The 22,550-nt window shown below is 44.9% G+C and overlaps 1 protein-coding gene and 1 long non-coding RNA gene across 5 annotated transcripts in view; one reads left to right on the top strand and one right to left on the bottom strand.

Moving 5' to 3' along the window:
* The window catches only part of SPI1 (Spi-1 proto-oncogene), a 139,802-nt gene extending 124,036 nt beyond the window's left edge, over positions 1-15,766 (top strand). For 3 of the 4 annotated variants that reach the window (XM_068260678.1, XM_068260675.1, XM_068260677.1), the window contains 4 exons: positions 8,861-8,957; positions 11,683-11,885; positions 13,644-13,794; positions 14,868-15,766. In XM_068260678.1, the coding sequence (XP_068116779.1) occupies positions 8,861-8,957; positions 11,683-11,885; positions 13,644-13,794; positions 14,868-15,184 (768 nt within the window). In that variant the 3' untranslated portion in view covers positions 15,185-15,766. The remainder of the gene's footprint in view (positions 1-8,860; positions 8,958-11,682; positions 11,886-13,643; positions 13,795-14,867) is intronic. The other variant, XM_068260676.1, reaches the window with a different exon arrangement.
* The window catches only part of LOC137538465 (uncharacterized), a 200,331-nt gene that overhangs the window by 87,971 nt on the left and 89,810 nt on the right, over positions 1-22,550 (bottom strand). The window lies entirely within an intron of this gene.

The following is a 22,550-nucleotide window of genomic DNA, read 5'->3' as shown; positions in this document are numbered from 1 at the left end:
ACTGTGCAGACTCTCCTGAACACAGTCAGACAATCAGAAAGCATTTCTGCTTACATTAGAAGATGAATAAAGCAGTTATAAGTAAAATGCAAAGTCAGCTCTCAGCGCAAAAAAAGTATATTTTGGAAACTTGTAATTTGTACATGAATAATAATACTTATGCACAAAAGCAAATATGATAACCGTATGGCATATAAAAGTAGGAACATTTTTATTGAATATTATATCAGGGTTTTATACCACTTTAACACAAGCTGGCCCTGGACTGGGAGTGTTTAAAAGGGTCAGTCAGGCAACACCCGCATAGCACCAAACCTCCAGCGATGCTCCAGTCATATCTTGTTCTTCAGTGAGCCCAATGTGCATTTAAATGATGAACATTTTCTCTAGTGGTTTGAAAACAAAGCAAGATGTGCAGCGTGAACGTGTGTGAGACCACATTAAAGACAACCTCACCTCCACACAAAACCACAATTCCTTTCAACACATCAGATAGTGTTATATTTGGTGTAACTGCAGTCACCTTGAGGATTGTCATTTTTGGCCAAAGCCTACTACTCCTCCAGAATCTGGTTTTTGCTCCAGTTATCAGTATGCGGGAGCTCTCATTTTAACATTTTATGGATGCAGGGTTGGACTGAAGCAGAGGCTCGGGAGACAATAGCCTCTGGACGGAGAGCCTTGAGGGCGCGCCTTTGCCCCCCAAGTGCCCTCGTTGCCTGGCTATAGGTGAAGCGTTCTGTATTAGTTACCTGTCTCTTCTCCGGCAGGATCCATCATCACCCTGGGCACAGTCTCTCTGTCTCTTGTCTATGATGTTATCTAGTGGTGCCTCTTTCTATGTGCCCCACTGGAGGGGTCAGAGAGGAGACGGAGGGACTGTGCGACAGGATGATGATGGATCCTGGAGGCACCGAGACACGTAATAATTACAGAATGCTCCGCTTGGTATATAAAGGCAGGGGGTTTCTTAATACTAGTGGAACACCAAGCTATACTTGGAAAGTTGGGAAAGGGCGCTAGCTAATACCAGGGGGACATATTATTATTATTATTGTGACTATCTATACTTGGGGAAGGGGCTGCCTAATACTGGAGGCACATCTGGCTATCTATGCTTGGGAGGAGGCTACCTAATTAATACTAGGGGGCATATCTGAATATATATACTGGGGAGGGGGGCTATTGAATAATGGGGGCACATCTGACTATACTGTGCAGGGTGTATTTCTAATACTGGCGGCACATGTGTTGCCTATACTGGAGCAGGCACAATTTGAGGGCAAATAGGGGCACACCATGAAATCTCCGCCTTTATTGCTGGAGGACCTTGTCAGGGCTCTGTATGGGTGGCATAGTGGGTACAGGGTAGCACATTCCCCTTGAAGTGCTGGAGTGGCATGTTTAAACCTTAGCAAAGAGAGTTTGTATGTTCTTCTCATGTTTGTGCGGTTTTCTCTGCACACTCTGGATTTTTGCTTTATTCCAAAAACATATTGAAAAATTCATTAGTTACCCCAAAGTTAGCTTTAGTCTATGTTAGGAACACTCAGGTTGATTTACGGTAATTAATTTACATAGTAGCGGCCGCGCTTGTGAAGTATCGCGGTCGCAGTGCAGCACATCGGAATTACCACTGTACAATAGTAGAATATTGGTAATTTTATAGATATTCTACTAGTGGCAATTTCTGGTGCCCCAATTTCCACAGAGCCCATTTTGCATATACCTCTATGAATTGGTGCAGAACTATTTTAAAATTATGTTCTATTAAATTAATATATAAAAAAAACCCTTCCCCAGCTGAGACTTTAACGTGAACCACAGACGAAGCACCCTCATGTATTTTACCATATATATCAGTGGGAACATTAATGAAAACACCTACCCTGCTCTCTGTTTCATCCTTCACTGCTCAGCCTGCTTGTTAGCATCCCTGATAAAATCCCCGACTGAGCATTCAGTCTGGCTTTGCTCAGCAATTATTATAGCTGAGTCATTATAGCAGAGCCAGAAGGGGGCAGGCTTGGACTTGAAAAGACATCAGAGAAGACAGACTCGGCTATAACGATTCCTGAGCAAAGCCAGAATGATTGCTCAGTCATTTGCTCAGGGATTTTATCAAGGCTGGTAACAAGCAGGCTGAGCAGTAAAGGATAAAACAGAGAGCAGGGTAGGTGGTTTCTCTAATGTTCCCACTGATATATATGGTAAAATACATGAGTGCGCTTCGTCTCTGGTTCACTTTAAAGGGAACCATAACTGAGAGGGATATGGATGTTTCCTTTTAAACAATACCAGTTCCTTGTCAGTCCTGCTGATCTCTTTGGCTGCAATAGTGGCTGAATCACACACCTGAAACAAGCATGCAGCTAATCCAGTCTGACTTCAGTCAGAGCACCTGATCTGCATGTTTGTTCAGGGGCTGTGGCTAAAAGTATTAGAGGCACAGGATCAGAAGGAGAGTCAGGCAACTGGTATTATTGTAAAATGAAAAATCCATATCCTTCTCAGTTTAGGTTCCCTTTGAAGAAACTCATAGACACAGTATCCGCCTTTCAGGCACTTTTCACACGACAGTCAGTTATAGCAGCCTCCTGGTTTCTCTCATCGCTGTTACACTTTACCAAGCAAGCCATTTAGCACAAGCGATGGAGAGAGAGATAACGCAGACATGACAGTTGCTTGTGCTGAATGTCACAGCTTACAGCAGCATCAGGTGACGAGGTGGTGGAGGCGCAGTCACTGGTATAAACACAAATAGCGCTTGTGGGTGTTTCTTTCACTGGTGTCAGTAAGACCACCTTGCCCAATGTTCACAGATTATATTCACATAGAGAGTGAGAGCCTGCTGACTGATAGCAAAGTGTAGGGCAGCCGTAGGCCACAGTGGGCAACTAGTGATCTCTCTGACCACAGGAAATACCACCCTTGCCAGAGCCATGCAGTCAGGCAGCCTAGAGATGGGGCCTTCTACAGATATATCTCTCACCATCTCCTCGCCTTTCTAACAAGGCTGTGTTTGCTTGAATGTGTTGTGAAATAAGGAGGCTGTAGTCTTTCAAAGCAGCAACAAGTGAAAAGGTACAAATGGCCACCAGCACTCAATAACAACCATCTCTGCAGAGCGAGGCCAGATTCATAATGTTTGTGCCCCTAGGCCATGTATGTTGTGGTTCGATTCCTTGTGCAGCAGGTCCTCTCCCCATTCCATGTGCAGCCCCCCTTCCATGGGTATCATTCATGTACTGTAGCTCCCTCCCATTCCATGTGCAGCCCCCTCTTCCATGGGTATCATTCATGTACTGTAGCTCCCTCTCATATCATGTGCAGCCCCTTCTTCCATGGGTATCATTCATGTACTGTAGCCCCCCTCCCATTCCATGTGCAGCCCCCTCTTCCATGGGTATCATCCATGTATGCAACCCCTCTCCCATTCCATGTGCAGCCCCCTCTTCCATGGGTATTATTCATGTACTGTAGCCCCCCTCCCATTCCATATGCAGCCCTCTCTTCCATGGGTATCAGTCATGTACTGTAGCCCCCCCTCCCATTCCATGTGCAGCCCCCTCTTCTATGGGTATCATCCATGCATGAAGCTCCTCTCCCATTCCATGTGCAGCCCCTTCTTCCATGGGTATCATTCATGTACTGTAGCACCCCTCCCATTCCATGTGCAGCCCCTTCTTCCATGGGTATCATTCATGTACTGTAGCACCCCTCCCATTCCATGTGCAGCCCCCACTTCCACGGGTCTCATTCATGTACTGTAACCCCCCTCCCATTCCATGTGCAGACCCTTCTTCCATGGGTATCATTCATGTACTGTAGCACCCCTCCCATTCCACGTGCAGCCCCCACTTCCATGGGTATCATTCATGTACTGTAGCTCCCCTCTCATTCCATGTGCAGCCCCCTCTTCCATGGGTATCATCCATGTATGCAACCCCTCTCCCATTCCATATGCAGCCTCCACTTCCATGTGTATCATCCATGCACCGTAGCCCACCTCCCATTCCACATGCAGCCCCCTCTTCCATGGGTATCATCCATGCACGGTAGCCCCCTCCCATTCCAAGTGCAGCCCCTTCTTCCATGGGTATCATCCATGCATGAAGCCCCTCTCCCATTCCACGTGCAGCCCCCCCTTCCATGGGTATCATCCATGCACCGTAGCCCCCTCCCATTCCACGTGCAGCCCCTTCTTCCATGGGTATCATCCATGCACCGTAGCCCCCTCCCATTCCATGTGCAGCCCCTTCTTCCATGGGTATCATCCATGAATGGTAGCCCCCTCCCATTCCACGTGCAGCCCCTTCTTCCATGGGTATCATCCATGCACCGTAGCCCCCTCCCATTCCTCGTGCAGCCCCCTCTTCCATGTGTATCATCCATGCACCGTAGCCCCTCTCCCATTCCTCGTGCAGCCCCCTCTTCCATGTGTATTATCCATGCACCATAGCCCCTCTCCCATTCCTCGTGCAGCCCCCTCTTCCATGTGTATCATCCATGCACCGTAGCCCCCCTTTCTTTCACAAACAGCTTCCTTGGGCATCATTTTACTTTTTCATGTGTTGCTCCCCATTTTCAGCCTCTTTTATATGAAGCATCACCTCTTTCATGTTCAGGTGCCCCCTTGGACTGCAGACACCCAAGGATTTGCAGGAGATCACGCACACCAATGCGCCCACATCTCCACTTGAATGACGGAGCTCCACTCCGTCATCCGTCTTAGTTAGACGGCGAAACCACTGTCTATTTACATTGTACAGCTCTACGATCCACGGCAGTGCTGTATTGGGGCTAACCGTGTCACTCGGCTGTCTCCTGGGGAGGCTCAGGAGCGATCGGCTCTCATAGGCTGATGCCTATGACAGCCTGATCCCTGGCGGGGGGAGGGAGGGAAAAACCCCCAAAAAAATAAAATAGGGAAATGTATTTAAAAAAATGAACAAATAAATAAATAAACACTGCAGGAGCAGAAAGCTCTGTTGGTGCACAGAAAGCTTCTAAAGCTGCAGAACCCCAAATTGTAAAAAATAGCCGGGTTACTGGGGGGGGGTGTAAGTAGAGTGACCAGATTTTTGTGGGTCCAACCTGGGACGGGGAGGGGGGGGGCGGTGGAGGGGGGCGAAAAGTGGGGAGGACTGAGGAGCGCGCAGCGGCGAAGACCGGGGGGGCTGCCGTGGCAAAAAATGGGCGTGGCCATGACATTGTATGGGTGGAGCTAACGTAATGATGTAACAGCGAGGCATAAGAAAGCAGTGTTTACGCCATGATGTGGACAATCGAGACTTTGCATCATGGGTGTGCAGAAGCTGTGTGATGCTAATAGTATACCGTAACCACAAAGCAGCAAACATAGCCATCTATGACCATTACGGTAAATAATAAATGCAGTAACAGTTACCCCAGACACCAGAAAATAAACGCAATGGGCAAACATGTCAGCACAAAATAAACGCAATGCGGGCAACATGTCAGTACAAAATAAACGCAATGCGGGCAACATGTCAGTACAAAATAAACGCAATGCGGGCAACATGTCAGTACAAAATAAACGCAATGCGGGCAAACATTTCACCAGAAAATAAACGCAATGCGGGCAAACATGTCAGTACAAAATAAACGCAATGCGGGCAAACATTTCACCAGAAAATAAACGCAATGCGGGCAAACATTTCACCAGAAAATTAACGCAACGCGGGCAAACATTTCACCAGAAAATTAACGCAATGTGGGCAAACATTTCACCAGAAAAGAAACGCAATGCGGGCAAACATTTCACCAGAAAAAAAACGCAATGCGGGCAAACATTTCACCAGAAAAGAAATGCAATGCGGCCAAACATTTCACCAGAAAAGAAACGCAATGCGGGCAAACATTTCACCAGAAAAGAAACGCAATGCGGGCAAACATTTCACCAGAAAAGAAACGCAATGCGGGCAAACATTTCACCAGAAAAGAAACGCAATGCAGGCAAACATTTTACCAGAAAAGAAACACAATGCGGGCAAACATTTCACCAGAACTAAACGCAATGCGGGCAAACATTTCACCTGGGAAAAAAAACGCAATGCAGGCAAACATTTCACCTGGAAAAAAAAACGCAATGCGGGCAAACATTTCACCTGGAAAAGAAAGCATTTACTCACCTGGCAGAAGTCTCCGGCCTCTGGCGCGCTGCTCCCGGGACCACCTTCCTCCTTCTCTTGTCTCCCACGCTGACAGGGCTACGGCAAGATGGCGCCCGAAGCCCTGTACTGGAGACACAAATAGTCTCCAGTACAGGGCTTTGGCAGCCATCTTGCCGTAGCCCTGCTCGCCTGCCGGTGTCGGAACAGACACCGGAAGAAGGTGCGACACTGGCAGAAGGAGGCTGGAGCGGGCTGCGGGCAATTAACTGGCACGGCGACGGCGTCTATAGACGCCGCTGCCAGTTCATGAGGATAGAGTGGCCAGAGTCCTGAGGCCGGGACGTCCCGCTGCTGAAAGCGGGACGTTTCCCGGGACCTCATGCTGTCTGGGACAGCGGACCCCGAATCCGGGACGCGTCCCGGGCAATCCGGGACGTATGGTCACTCTAGTGTAAGCCTATGGTCCTGTAGGTTGCATAGGCAAACCAGTCAGATGCCTGGAGTGACAGCTGTAGGAGGGGGCACCACAGCTCTTGGCACACTGTACTCTATGAAATTCCTATAGGCAACTGCTAGTTCCTGATTACTGTGAGATTTTGATTGATACCATGGCTATATTCCTCTATTAGGAGTGACTGAAGCAAATGTATAACAGATGCACTCCAGAAAAACAGGAGTGAGCTTTACTTGTTGGCAGAAATGTGCATCTCCACTTAAAGTGGACCTGAACTCAGAACTTCCTGCCTGCTTTAAAGGATACACAACAGCATAATAACCTTTAAAAAAAATGTTTTTTGTTACAGCTAATACAAATTCTAAAATAAATCTGCACTGTTTCTACTTCCTGATTCATGAAAGCAGACATATTGTTAACATCCTGTGCTTTTAAATACGCTTATTTGCCTAATCTGCCATGGCAGTCATGTGACACAAGGGAGAGATTAAATTGCAACTTCTGATTAGACACAAATGAGGGGGAATTATACAGGTTAAACTCTCTAAATACATACAGGGTGCATTACTCTATGTTTTCCTTCTGTCCTGTGCAAGAGTTCAGGTCCACCTAAGCAGGACATTAGACTATGGCTATGTCAGGGATTACATTGTGAGCTACTCTGAGGACATTATTGACATGACTAAGTTCTTTTTAACCTCCTGGGCGATAATCCCGAGCTGAGCTCGGGGTATGTCGCGCAGAAGGATTTCTCAGGCCCTGGTGGGTCTATTTGCATAATTTTTTTTTGTTACACGCAGCTAGAACTTTGCTAGCTGCGTGTAACTTCCGCTCGCCGCCGATCCGCTGCTACCGGCCGTGCCGCGCAGCCCCCCCCAGACCCCTTGCGCAGCCTGGCCAATCAGTGCCAGGAAGCGCTGAGGGGTAGATCGGGACTCCCTCTGATGTCACGACGTCCATGACGTCGGTGACGGCATCCCGCCCCGTTGCCATGGCGACCGAGGAAGCCAAGCAGGAAATCCCATTCTGAACGGGATTTCCTGCTTACTCTGATCGCCGTAGGCGATCGGAGTGGGTGGGGGGATGCTGCTGCGCAGCGGCTATCATGTAGCGAGCCCAGGGCTCGCTACATGATTTAAAAAATAAAAAATGTAAAAAAAAGTGCTGCGCCCCCTCCTGGACGATGTAATTGTATCGCCCAGAGGGTTAAAGTGCTGAGACTGGGTGCACACATAGCAGAAACGCTAGCGTTGCGTAAAATGCTGCGTTTTTGCCGTTACTGGAAGTCTACGGGCCGCAGAAAAAAACGCATACAAAAAACGAATATGCATCAAAAAATAATGAAAGTCAATGGAAACAAAATGGTATGCGTTTTTCATGCGTATATTTTTTTATGTATTTCCGCTTCCTGTTGATTTGCGTAAATGTAAATATGAAAACGCATGAAAAACGTATACAAAAAGCATATACGTTTTGTATATGCGAACCGCAAACTCATTAAAATGCACACAAAACGCTTGAAAACCGCATCTGCTGTAAAAAAAATGTAAATGCACCAAAAACGCAGTAAAAACGTGGCAAAAACGCACACAACATTAACATAAAACTTGACATAAAATGCATTATTTTACGTTATGTTATGTGTGCACCCAGCCTGAAGTAGATGTCAACGATATAAAATATGGTAGGTAGCAACAATCGTAATGTGCTAATTACGATTTCGTGAAATTTTGCATAATTTTCATAATTACAATTGCAATGGAACAATCGTAATCATGAAAAATTACACAAAATTTTACATAATTACGGCCATACTAAAATTTTTAATAATTACAATTGTTTTTGTAATTACAATCATTTTTGTGATATTTTCATAATTACTTAAATTTTTGGATTTTAGGAGTATTTTTTTCGGGACAAATGTGTAATTTCGTGTAATTTTCTTATTTTATGAAATTACGAGTAACCAGAAAGGAAACACGAAATTACGATTAAACGCAAAATATCGACACAAAATTACAAATTACGATTTTCCTAATAAATACAAATTACAATTTTGTGCCGTAATTGCAAATTTCATGTCATAATTAATGTTGGTAGGACATTAGACTATGATTATGGTGTAGATTAGACTATGATGAGACTCCTGTTGAGGACAGTGAGAGAGATGACTATGTACTCTGCACTATATGCATACATGCCATCATTATGTCAATGCATAATAACAATAGATAATCTGCAGCTAGTGTACCTTATTCCTCTCTTGCAGGCACACCTGGAGGACTTGGTTGCCTATGACCCAGAGACTTTTCGTGCCGCTACCCACCACGAGTATTACCCCTACGTCAGCGAGAATGAAAGCCATGGTAACTATAATCATATTCAGATTTTGTAGAAAAATTGGTAGGGACGGTCGGAAATTGCGATTTCTGATTCTGCGGAAATTCTGGTTTCAGCGAATGCCAATTTCCATTACCTCGGTATACCAATGGTAATCTGATTTCCAAATTCTGAAAATGTAATGGGTTTTTATGGAAACTGTAATATTTCGCGGATGTTTTAATATTACAAAATATTACAGATTCCGTTAAAAACCAATACTTTACAATATTCTTGTGAACAGTTAGGTTACGTTTCCACTGTAGTGTTACATTTTCACGTCCAAAAAATCGTACAAGATTTTTCTGATTGTTGAAAATCCGCGTATAAATTTGTATGCTTTTTTAGTTATTTAGTTAAATTTAACATAATCTGCCTAGTAACAGCTTAGTCATGACTGCTGACAACTTCCTGTAGCCATGCATTTAATTCGAATTTTCACGCAAATAACATGAAAATTTGCAATGCTATGCGATGCCATTGCAAAGCATTATACGCGAATTGCGGTCGATACACGTAAAATATCCGAAAAAATGAAGCAGGACCTTAGATTTTTTTTGCATACAAACGAAACGTTTACGAAAATTTGAATTGGTTGGATACATCCCCATTCACTACCATTTGTTGCTAAACGAATGCAAATTTTCGAAGCGAAAAATCTTTAACAAAACGTACAAGTAGAAACCCAGCCTGAATTAGCAAAATACTTTGGAATCTAAAGAAATCAACCAATTAGAGAATGAACATTTTTTTTGGGGGGTGGTCTGCTACCCGCTCCGTCAACATGCATGGTGGTGGCGACATTGGGTGTACCATGTCTTATAAGTAACTATGGCCATACACAGGTCAATACAAATTGATTACAAAAATAATTTAAGCAATAATTTTTAACCTCCCTGGCAGTAATCCTGAGTATAGCTCGGGCTAGCCGCCGGGAGATCAATGCAGGGTATAGCATTTGCTCACCTCCTGGAAGGGGGGGATCCAGACGTCAGTAGCCGTTTTCCTTCCTGTCCTCCGGGTCACTGAATCACTCTGGTGAGATCATCAATCTCACTACAGAGTTACAGCGTTTCACTGGTTGCAAACTGCACTGATACCAAACAAAACCTGTATTTGGTAATTTTTCCATGCATTGAAAAAAACAAACAAACAAAACTAAATTACTGCTAGTGGTGATTTACCATAGAATTTCCATACACCACGCACAGCATTATCAATGGAACATCATGGTGGGGGGATAGACAGCGCACCATAAAACACCATGGGTGAGTAGGCTGCTAAATTTTGCAAGATGGGCACGAGATGGATAAAGAGGAACTCCAGTGAAAATAATGTAATAAAAAAAAAGTGCTTCATTTTTACAATAATTATGTATAAATGATTTAGTCAGTGTTTGCCCATTGTAAAATCTTTCCTCTCCCTAATCTACATTCTAACATTTATCACATGGTGACATTTTTACTGCTGGCAGGTGGTGTCAGTGGAAGTAGCTGCTGCTTGCTTTTTTGGCAGTTGGAAATAGCTGTGAACAGCTGGTCCTGACATTACACTGAGGGAGGGGTTTCACAACAATATTAGCCATAAAGACCCCCCTGAAGATCCGTTGCAGAAAAGGAATACATTTCTCATGGGAAAGGGGGTATTAGCTACTGATTGGGATGAAGTTCAATTCTTGGTTACAGTTTCTCTTTAAGTTTTGTCCCTGGGTAGAACTATGTGCTCTGCAAAGTGCTGCAATGATATCAATGCTATATACATACACAATCATAACAATAATAATAGACAAGACAAGACAAATAACATTTATATCGCACTTTTCTCCTGGCAGACTCAAAGCGCCAGAGCAGCAGCCACTAGGGCACGCTCTATAGGCAGTAGCAGTGTTAGGGAGACTTGCCAAAGGTCTCCTACTGAATTAGGTGCTGGCTTACTGAACAGGCAGAGCCGAGATTCGAACCCTGGTCTCCCGTGTCAGAGGCAGAGCCCTTAACCATTACACCATCCAGCCACCAACAGCCACCAAAGTATATTTAGGTGTACATTTCAGGACATGTGCTAAAAATAATTCATATTTACTGAACCATGTAAGGCCACCTATAGAGAAAATAATTTAACTGGTGTCAAGAAAGGTGTGTTTTTTTGTTCTTTTTACTGCATTAAAGAGGGATTGTCAACCACAAAATCCAATCCCATTTTCCCCACTGCTCTGTGTTTAATATGCAGCCTGCAACCTTACCCTGCATGGGCAAGGACTCAAACATTTCAAATTCTGTTGTAACAAATCTTATCTCAGTCAGCCTGGCTCTATTTGGTACATTGCCAATAAGAAGGAAGCGTGCCATCTCCCCTCCCACATTTCTGCTCCTCACGGATTGGCTGTAGGCAGTTCAGTGTGAAGCTGAAATACGATCTATGCTTGTGCTCTCATGAGTTTACAAAGCAAGCTAGCTATGACAGTGCAGATTCTAGGAAAGAAACAAAAGAGTAAGGGTGGAAATGGCATCAGGATTGGCTTCAGTCAGAGGGAAGCATGATGGCAAATGCCTGAAACAGAAATTTCTTTATTTACTTTATAAAATTCACTGAAATCAAAATGTGGACAGTACAATACATCTGTTATGTGTGTTAGTTATCTACCTATGTGTTTTTTTACTGGCATAGTATAGCTGACCCTGATGCTTTAACACATGAATGCTAACCTTGTATCAGCTTCCCTCTTAGAGCATTATTGGGATTACGCAATACCTCCTCACCTGCATGGCGATCTTGATGGTTTCCCGGACTCACAGCTCACAGAACTGCAGAGCGTACAGCAACCTCAACTGCAGCAGCTCTATAGACACATGGAACTGGAACAGATGCACATTATAGAGCCTGCACTGGCCACATCGCACCTACAACTGGGGCACCAGGTAACTGCATTGTAAACAAGAAGCAGATTCGGGCACCATCCGTCATTCAGCTCATTTATTATAAAACAGCTTGTGCAGTATAAAAGGTCAAATAGTTGTCACCTGGTGTTCCATGGCGATACTGTGCGGAGTAAAGTGAAGGTGGGTGCTCAGGGCTGTAGAAGGGTCGGTCGACCCCAACAGGAGCGCCACACTCACTTTTCTCTTGACGGCACCAGGTAACTGCTCCATACGTATTGCATTCAGCTGACAGCACCTAAAGGTGCCCATACATCAGATGAGTCATGGGCAGATTCACCAAGAGACAGATCTCTGTCTGATCAAATCTGATTGGAGAGAGACATCTGTTGGCTGCACATACACCGCAGGCTAATTCTTGGTTGATTTCAGCATGAAATATCTTAGGAATCGGTCTTGTGATGCTGCATCCATCGCCTCACTGGCCCCGGCGCTGTCCCCCCGCCCCCCCCCTTATGTAAAATGTGCCACCCGCGCAACCACATGGGGCGCATGTTTGTGCACAGATGCACATGTGCACGCATGTATGTGTCCCCCTATGTCCTCCGTGCCCTCCTATGTCCCCCTGCATCACCCTCTTACCCCCAGCTCCATGCCGCACTGTCCCTTGTGTCCTCTGATGTCTCCCTGCATCCTCTTCTTTCCCCCAGCTCCATGCCACTGTGCCCCCAATCTTCAGCCTATGGGGAAGTAGTAGGGCAACTTGTGTTTCTACTGGAGCTGATGGTCTCATAGATGGGACCATGGCTCTGTTATTGGGCCAATCACTGCACTCACTGAGTAGCAGCTAGTGCAGTGATTGGCCCAATGATGGAGCCATGGTCCTGCCTGCGAGACCATCAGCTACAGTAGAAACACAAATTGCCATACTTTTTCCCCTTACTGCCACTAGGGCTTACATTCGGGGGAGGGCTTATATTTCTAACATGCTCAACATCCCTGCTAGGGCTTTCTTTCTGGGGATGTCTTCATTTCAAGAAAAGAGGGTATCTGATGCACACGTACTCTGCCACATCCGGGATCCACCCAACTAATTTCGTCACACAATGACTCATCAGGGCCCCTCACACAGTGGGAGCATGCTCTGTACAAGCAGATTAACCCTCACACAGTGGGAGCATGCTCTGCGGCTTCTGTTGAGTAAGGTAAGTTGAGGAACAACGGTCATGGCTGAGATGTTCTGACGCTTCCTCCGATGTGTCTTGGTGACACATCAGGGTGGCTGTATATTTCCTAGTCTCCTGGCAGAGAACTTTTTAACATGTACAACGGCATTTAGACTTGGCATCCAAAAGGATTTCACAAACTGCTGCTTAGTGGATAAGCGAAGGGATTACTTGGGATGAGAAAACAAAATGTCCATCTCACACGATAACCCTTGGTGTCAAATGGATAAGAAGGAACTAAGGACTACTCTTTTGGTTAAGAACCAAGGGATGGGAATACCCTCAAACCAGGACACAGAACACAATAAAAGTTTGTTTATATCCTTTACCACCTTATTGAAAACTACTATAAAAGTAATGGCTGGAGTTGGGTTTTTAAAGACAATTAAAAATATATAAGATTACTACCTGAGATAGCCAATGTCAGGGAATGAACAACATATGTGAAGTTGCTGTGGACCTCAGGAGACTCTTGCCAGTGATGTATGGGGCAGACACCTAATTCTGTTATCACTGTATACTTTTTTTGTCCAGAAGACTATTCTATGTATATGCTAAATATGTTCTCTTACAGGTGTCTACTTTACCAAGAGTGTGCGTGCAATACGTAGGATCACGTAGCTCAGATGATGATGACCATGAGAGACGAAGTCCGCCTTTGGAGGTGTCAGATGGAGAGCTAGACTCACAGGACCCTAGTTATGGACCCATTCTGGGAGAGCAAGGTGTGAAGCATGTCTTGTTTATAGTGACAACACTGCATTAAAGTCAACCTGAAGTGACAATAAACTGTTGAGATAAACAATTATATCGATAGATTTAATCCTACAGTTGACTTTTCTGGAATTTTATAGTCTTAGTTTGTATTTTAAAAGTTCAAAATGTAAGTTTAAATTGTTTTACAGTGTCAGGTGAATGGCCATGGTTTTTGTGGTGCTCTCCTGAACTTTGTACCTGTTTCCTGCACTCAGAAGTGCCTCATACAGGAGTTTTGTAACCTTTAATAAATTATCAGTAAACGTTATGCGAAAGTCCAACTGCAGATAAACCACAATTTAGTGTCCTGAATTCTTAAACCTTACAGGGAGAAAAAAAAAAAGAAATAATTACTAGAAGCCAGTTCTGTGTAGATTTCGGACTAGAAAATTACATTTACTGTGTATTGCGCTCAGTAGGCAGTAGCAGTGTTAGGGAGTCTAGCCCAAGGACATTTTACTGAATAGGTGCTGGCTTACTGAATGGGAAGAGCTGATATTTGAACCCTGGTCGCCTGTGTCATAACTTTTAACCATTACACTATCCAGCCGACAGTTCATACATGTTTATCTCATCATGTTACATGTCAATTCAGGTACTGTTTAAGCTTTAAAACCATTGTGTATTGGATCACTGTGATGTAAACTGGTGCATACTACCTTAGCATTAGTTCCCACTGTCACTAACAGAGCTCTTGTTAGCCCCAGTGGGTTAACTAAGGAAGTCCAGCCACATGCATCCACTCCTGATCATGTCATCACCCAACCGCTGCACCAGTGCAGATCCTAGAGAGTGTGAAGTGGGAAGGCTTGCTAAAAGTCAGGCCTGCGATCACCTTTTGATCCAAACTTGAGGACTCGCCAGGGAGCAGGAAATCCATGTTAATGACTGTGATTAACTTTCCTGAGGTTGTAAGACTACAGTATACAACCCTGTCAATTTTATTTATGTGATCCACGTGAGGATAGCTTTAACACTGATGTTGAAATTGGATAATTTTGAAAATACAGGAACCTTCAGTTTGATCCCATCTGTTTTACAGGAAGCAAGAAGAAGATCAGATTATACCAGTTCCTACTGGAGCTGCTCCACAGTGGAGACATGAAAGACAGCATCTGGTGGGTTGATAAAGATAAAGGGACATTTCAGTTCTCCTCCAAGCACAAGGAGGCCTTGGCCAACCGCTGGGGTATTCAGAAAGGCAACCGCAAGAAGATGACGTACCAGAAGATGGCCAGGGCTCTGCGCAACTATGGCAAGACCGGAGAAGTCCGAAAAGTCAAGAAGAAGCTGACCTATCAGTTCAGTGGAGAGGTCCTGCACAAAATGTACACTTCGAGGAAACATTTTCACCACTGAGACAACATCGTCATCTTCTACACCATACAACTCGGGAGTGCCTCCACTGAAATCTTTGGTACGAAATACTGCCTTAAGAGAAGGAAGAAAAATACTCTGTACATATGAATATTATGGTAATTATTTTGTATTTTTGGAAGGCTGTCGGTTTGGTGACATATCAGCCCACTGCCACCAGCTGAGATAAGGGTCCAGAAAACTTGGTTTGTCTGCAGCATTATCCGGTGTTTAGCACGGTGCCTAACATTTGACCTGAGAAATCCAGAGACTGAACTTTTTACCAGCCTGAAAATCCAGGAAACCTTGTGACTGTGGCATCTACTCAGTTAAAAGAGTCATTATATTAGGATAAATTCAGATGGGTTCTCACAGTGCTTCTGAAAGGAACAGTCTGCATTTTCACACAATTTTTTAACCAATACAAATACCACCTTGTAATATATATATATATTGTTAAGTTAACAGTGATGGAAAGAGATATTTGATGATTTACATACAAAGATTCCATTTGTTGATCAATGTAGTCTATATTGTAACAATATGCCTTTCTAAGACAATAAAAGTCGGTCACTAGAGAGGCCATTTTTGTTTGTTGACAATGACACTAGATCAAAAGAAGTGTCTGAGCTGCCCACCAAGTGACATACAGGAAAAAGGTAAACACCCTCATTGCCTACAGTGAAAATAAAACCGTATAAGGTGCAGTAAAGTCCTTCTTAAAGGGAATCTAAAGTAAAAATAAACTGATAAAGATAATGAATTGTATGTGTAGTGCAGCTAAGAAATACAGGTGGTCCTCAGTTAACGAACGAGATAGGGACTGTCGGCTCGCTCTTAACCTGAATCCGTCCTTAAGTCGGGACTACCTGTTCTGCTGCCATTTTTAATGCAGAGTTGGCGCAGCGGAAGGTAAATAGAGGACATCTCACCTGTTCTATGGCTGTAGAAGGTCCCAGCGTGCTGCCTGGAAGCTGCGCGGCCCGTCCTCTCGCTCCGTCCACTGCCCTCCTGGCGGCTTCACATGCGTCACATAATGACGCAATCAGGAGAAGCCCCCTAGTGGTGGCGCCTGCTAATGCGTCATTATGCGACGCATGTGAAGCCGCCGGGAGGGCAGTGGACGGAGCGAGAGGACGGGCCCGCAGCTTCCAGGCAGCCGCTGGGACCTTCTACAGCCATAGAACAGGGGAGATGTCCTCTATTTACCTTCCGCTGCGCCAACTCTGCATTAAAATGGCAGCAGAACAGGTAGTCCCGAGCGGCGTGACGTCATCGCGGCGGGTCGGTGGGCGTTCGTATTGGCGTGTCGTTCGTAAGTCGGGCGTTCGTAAACCAGCGACTACCTGTAGAGCATTAGTAGCACAGAAACAACTCTTCCTGTGCTGGAAACAACATGAGACTGAAGAAACTTCACTTGTTATCTATGCAAAAGAGCTTCTCTGAGCTCTCCAACCAGTTTAGTCAGCTACAATGCTGATTTCTGAGGCACTCACACATCAAAGAAACAGTGAAAGTCAACTTCAGATAAGATTTTTACTGCAGGGAAGTTGAAAGGATCAATAGCCCTGCTCTGTTTCATAGTTTAAAATACCGTATGGCTTGTAAATTGCAAATATGATAGAATGATGCAATACTATAAAAAAATCTATATACGTGATAATAAAAACATGAGACTTTTCTTTGCTACTAATATTCTATTAATTATCTGTGCTACACATACAATTCATTATATCATAAGGTTCTTTGCATTCTGTGTCACTTTAACCATTAGTGTAATGACAGTCTTCAGCCCCTCAAGTCCCAGGGACTTTATTTCAAGAGAACCAAGATGTGATCATTGTGATTAGCTCACAGGGTCAGGAGCCAATTAAATTTGCTCCTGACTGATGTCATTGCGACAGCTGAGCAAGCGGGCTGCAGCAACAACAGAATAGTGGAGAGAATGGTGGGTTTGTGCGGTGTTGAGTAGCTGAAATCTACGCCTTGGAGATAACAGTTCTCAAACAGGGCATAGATTAGTGTGGTTCAAAACCTGTGAACAAAAGTGGAATTTAGGCTCATATGCAGAGCCGCTGGTGTATAGTGAGCCCGGAGCTAATACATTTTACAGAGCCACATCAACCCAACATGCAGATAGCCTGTTTAAGGCTCTCTGGTCCTCATCAGTCCATGGCAGGGATTGATAAGGCTCTTTGGGATAGTACTTGGACCAGTACTACAGAATATCTAGACAGTTCATATTGACCCAGAACCACTGGGAAAGTATAGAAGACTTAAAGAGACACTGAAGCGAGACTAAATCTCGCTTCAGGTCTTATATATAGCAGGGGCATGTGTGCCCCTGCTAAAACGCCGCTATCCCGCGGCTTAACGGGGGTCCCTTCACCCCCAACCCACCCCCCGCAAATGTTGGTCGGAAAATGGTCGCTGGAGATATCCTTCCTGGAGGCAAGGGCTAACGGCTGCAGCCCTGCCTCCCAGCGCGTCTATCAGACGCGCATCACCGCCTCTCCCCCGCCCCTCTCAGTGAAGGAAGACTGAGAGGGGCGGGGGAGAGGCGGAGATACGCGTCTGACAGACGTGCATGGGGCAGGGCTGCGGCGGTTAGCCCTGCCCCAACCAGGAAGCGCTCCCCGGCTGCACGGAGGGGGTTTGGGGGGACAGGGACCCCCGTTAAGCCGCGCTATAGCTGCGTTTTAGCAGGGGCACGCATGCCCCTGCTAGCTATGAGGTCTGAAGCGAGATCTATTCTCGCTTCAGACTCTCTTTAAATGAGACCGAAAAGCTCTCTTACTAAAATGCAATGCTCAGTGTATTTGCCTAGTTAAAGTGAACCTCCGGACTAAAAATCTATTCAGCAGAACTGAAAAGGCTTGGTGTTTCTTTAACAGTTTCACAGCAAGAGAACTTTGTTTTTCTTACCAAAGCATCATTTTTAGCTGCATTTTTATCTAAGCTCCACCCATCAAAGAAAAAAAGCCCAAGCTTTTTTTCCCTGATGCTGTGCAGAGCATGATGGGATTGCCTATGTTGTTATTCAGGTTGCCTAGCAACTGGGAGAGGTGCTCAGGACACAGGACAGTTGGAACTGTGTCTCATGCTCCCTGTCACCTCCTTTAAACCAAAAAGATGGCTGCCATCATGAAATCAAACATTTGCCTGTTTTTTTAAAACAGTGTGGGTAAGAGATTATATTACCGTATATTCCGGCGTATAAGACGACTTTTTAAGTCCTGAAAATCTTCTGAAAAGTCGGGGGTCGTCTTATACGCCGGGTGTCAGCACATGTGTTAGGCTGACCTGTAAACGGGTGCTGCTGTCATCGGGAAACGTTGCAGGCATTGGGATCTTTGTTTTGAATTAAAGTTTCCAGCAATCCAGATGGCATATTGCGATCAGCCGCTCATGTGGGTAATAGAGCAGCTTCCTTGTTCGGGGGTCACCTGACTGGTGACGTGTGCGGCTGTGCGCTCCAATGGTGGCATGTGTGCTCATGCCGGAAGAGATTGCCGGCGGACTGTGGAGCGCACATGTCACCGGTCAGGAAGCTGCTCTATTACCCGCGCGAGTGGCTGTTCGCAATATGCCATTTGGATTGCTGGAAACTTTAACTCAAGATGGAAAGCCCAAAGCCTGCAACAATTTCCCGATGACTCCAGCACACGGTACAGCGATGGAGTCATCGGTCCCCGCATGGCCAGCACAGCGCGATCTCTGTTCCCTCCCACTGCAATGCCAGTTGCTACTACCGGTATCTTTTATTCAGTAAGTATTTTATACTGTTTATCTCCTATATTGTCCTATGATAAATGGTTTATGATACAATTATTTTGATGTGAGGTAATGTGAGGTGCAAAGGGGTTGGTATACAGGGGTGGGACAGGTGGATGGAGGATGCAGAGAGGGGGTAGTCTTATACTGCGAGTATATCCCAAACGCTATATTTTAACTGGCAAAGTTGGGGGGTCGTCTTATACGCCCAGTCGTCTTATACACCCACATATACGGTACCTATCTATTTTAATTAACATAGCTAATGTAACTTAATGACAGTATGTTTGTTTAGGTTGGAGTTCCTCTTTAAAGTACTCCTGTACTTATCTTTATAGACCTGCAAAAAAAAAGCACCACCGCACAACGCACCTACTCCTGGATCCTTTGCTGCCTTCTCTTCCCTGCCAGCTCTCCTGTTCTGCCGCCGTGTCCCCTGTATCTGCTGGTATCTTCACCGCTATGGCGATGAAAGCCCGAAAGTACTTCCAGGTCAGTGCAATGGCAGTGGAGATGCCAGCAGATACCACGGCAGCGGAACGGGAGAGCTAACAAGGCGGAAAAAAAACTAGATCCAGGAGCAGGTGAGTTGTGCTGTGGTGCTTTTTTTTTTTTTTTTTTTTGCACATCGTAAATCTTTTGCAATGCAGGGGGGCTTGATCGGGGAGCATAACTGCCATATCCTCCCCGCCCATATTTGGCGTTCTAGTCAGTCCAAGATTTCAGCTGACTACAGCGGGGACCCCTGGCAGCACTGAACTGAGACAATGGTTCTGTGACATATGTCACAGCACCATTCAAACAAGGGCACCTAAATCAAACAAACACCCTCTTAGTTCAGGGAAACTTTAACCACTTGAGGACCGGGGTGTTAAACCCCCCTAGTGACCAGGCCATTTTTTTCTAATGGGCCACTGCAGCTTTAAGGCCTAGCTGCAGGGCTGCACAACTCAGCACACAAGTGATCGCCCCCCTCTCTCTCTTCTCCCCACCAACAGAGCTCTCTGTTTGTGGGGTCTGATCGCCCACCAATGTTTATTTTTTGTGTCAATATTTATATATTTATTTTATTAATAAATTTGCCTGTTTTTTTAAAATACTTTCTTCCCGTCCCTGCCTCCCCCAGCCAGCCAATCATAGCGAATGGCTGCAGCCTATGACAACGGATCGCTCCTGTGTCCCCTGTACAGCGCTGCCTTAGATCGCAGCGCTGTACTAAGTAAAAAGACGGCCGATCGCCACTGAGAGACTGTTGGCGAGCGGAGCTCCGTCATCCATGTGGAGATGTGCACACATCGGCACGTGATCTCCTGCAAATCCCCGCCCCAGAACTTGACGCCAATTGGCGTTAGGCGGTCCTTAGGAGGTTAAAATAGAATGCCTTTGTGACAATTCATCTTTAAAGTGACACTGAAGTGAAAAAAATTATGATATAATAAATTGGTTGTGTAGTACGGATAATTAATAGAGTATTAGTAGCAAAGAAATAGTCTCATATTTTTATTTTCAGTTATATAGTTTTTTTTATAACATTGCATCATTCTCTAATATTTGCAGTTTACACGCTACACTCAGCATTCTAAATGATTTCACAGAGCAGGCTTATGACCTTCTGAACTTTCCTCTGCAGAAAAATACAAAATACAGTGACAGACTCTTAAGATAATAAGCTTCAGAAGATAGAGCTCTCTGCGACTTTGAAAGTTGGAGAGATCAGTGAAGCTCTTTTGCATAGATAACAACTGCAGTTTCTTAACTCTTCCTGTACTGGAAACAATATTAGACTCATATATCTGCTGCTAATGTTTTATGTCTTAGCTGTACTACACATACAAATCATTATGTCATAAGTTCATTTTCACTTCAGATTCCCTTTAAGTAAACACTGTTGTTTCCCATGATGCATCCGTCCTAAATATGCGAAAAAAAAAAAAATAGACCGGTGTCCTGGTAAAAGGCAAAACAATGTATGCAGTGAAAATATAGACTTGCGATAAGCACTATTCTACTAAAGAATGGGAAAAGTACAAATAAAGTGACAGTTTAGCCTAAATTGGCAAAAAGGAAAATATTTAATTCACTTTCACCTAATACATTCATATGATATATACAAGTGGCATAGAAGCCATTTTGTAACTTAATGGTAATAAAAGGTCTCTTTTTGTTTCAATGCGCGGTAAGTTGTTACTTTATAAAATTACCCCAAGAATCAGGTTATTTCCACCTATGGCCTTGGCCTTGTTATCCGTACAGGACTTTCCATATCCTCATATCATTGGTTCACTGATTTCCCAGTAGTCTGCGCAAAGCAAGAAGTAACATTCCAGACATCTCCTGTCTTGTCTTTAGGGTTACTGCTCTGAGCATTGCTCAACTAAAGCAGATGTTATCCAACTACGGTCCGCAGTCTGGATGCAGCTCACCGATCCTTCCTTATACTGGCCATTACAACAAGGAAAAGAGGTGCCCAATGTCAAAAAAACGAGTAAAAGTAGAAAAAGGTACGGGTGGCTTACCTCTTCAAAGAAACTAGCAAGGTTGAATATAAAGGTTTTTATTTGCACAGGCAATGCGTTTTGTGGAAACAAGTCCACTTCCTCAGGGCAATCTCAATGACAATTTTCCAAAGCCAAAGGGTTCAGAGCGCCTCTTTATGGTGGCCATTGTTTACAAGATACTGCATGTGGCCCACAGGCTGTGACTGCACCTGCAATGGCCACAGAGGAGATGAGAAGCTAAGAAAACTGTTTAGAAATGTTATACCATTTAGAGGAATTTGGAGGATAATTTTTATGAACTATTCCCTTCAGAGGGCATGCAAACAAGCAGAGGCCACCTGAACGCTGTGCATCATGTGGTGTCTTCCAAGTGGCGGCATGTCGCCCGTCACCTGCTCCCCCCCTAAGCCGCTCCTTTACCTCTTGGAGTCAACGGAAAGCTCCTCCACCATAGTCCCTCCTTTCACTGCATGCCCAGCGGCTGGACTGTGGTGGAAGAGCTGGCTGCCGACTCCTGAAGGTAAAGTAGTGATGGCTGGGGAAGGAGGGAGGGGGGGGGGGGGGACAGGCTGGCAACCTACTGGTGGCACCTACCTGGCTAGTCTATACTGGGGCACCTATATCGGGCTACGCTATACTTGGGGATACCTACATACCTATACTGAGGGTGTTTTTTTTTTGTTGCACCGTGGCTGTAATGTGCGGTGCAAATTGTCAGGTGCTGTGAGATAAAATGGGATGAGGAGGGGGGGCATCCTCACAAGTTTACCTCAAGCAGCAGAGAGTCTAGAACCGGCCCTGCAAATAAGAACCAAAGACAGAAAGAAAGAGATAGGACACTCACACAGCAATTTGAGAATCACAATGTTTGGCGATAATGAGAATGTCTGCTCTGATAGGTTACTGGATCTCACAGGAAGCCGCACTGTCCCATTTCAGAGACTGGAGACAGACTTCACATTTGGGGTGTTTAATGCTTGTTGTTTTAGTTTGCTTCAGTCATTTTCATATTGGAGAAGCCTGTCTTTAACAGTCCCTGTGCTGATGTAAAGATACTGAAGATTGAGAAAAGCAAGATACACTGAGCTCAGCTTTAT

This window comes from Hyperolius riggenbachi, chromosome 11 (assembly GCF_040937935.1).
Source record: "Hyperolius riggenbachi isolate aHypRig1 chromosome 11, aHypRig1.pri, whole genome shotgun sequence".
Lineage (NCBI taxonomy): Eukaryota > Metazoa > Chordata > Amphibia > Anura > Hyperoliidae > Hyperolius > Hyperolius riggenbachi.
The sequence above is the reverse complement of the archived record's forward strand: the minus strand, read 5'-3'. Positions and strand labels throughout refer to the sequence as shown.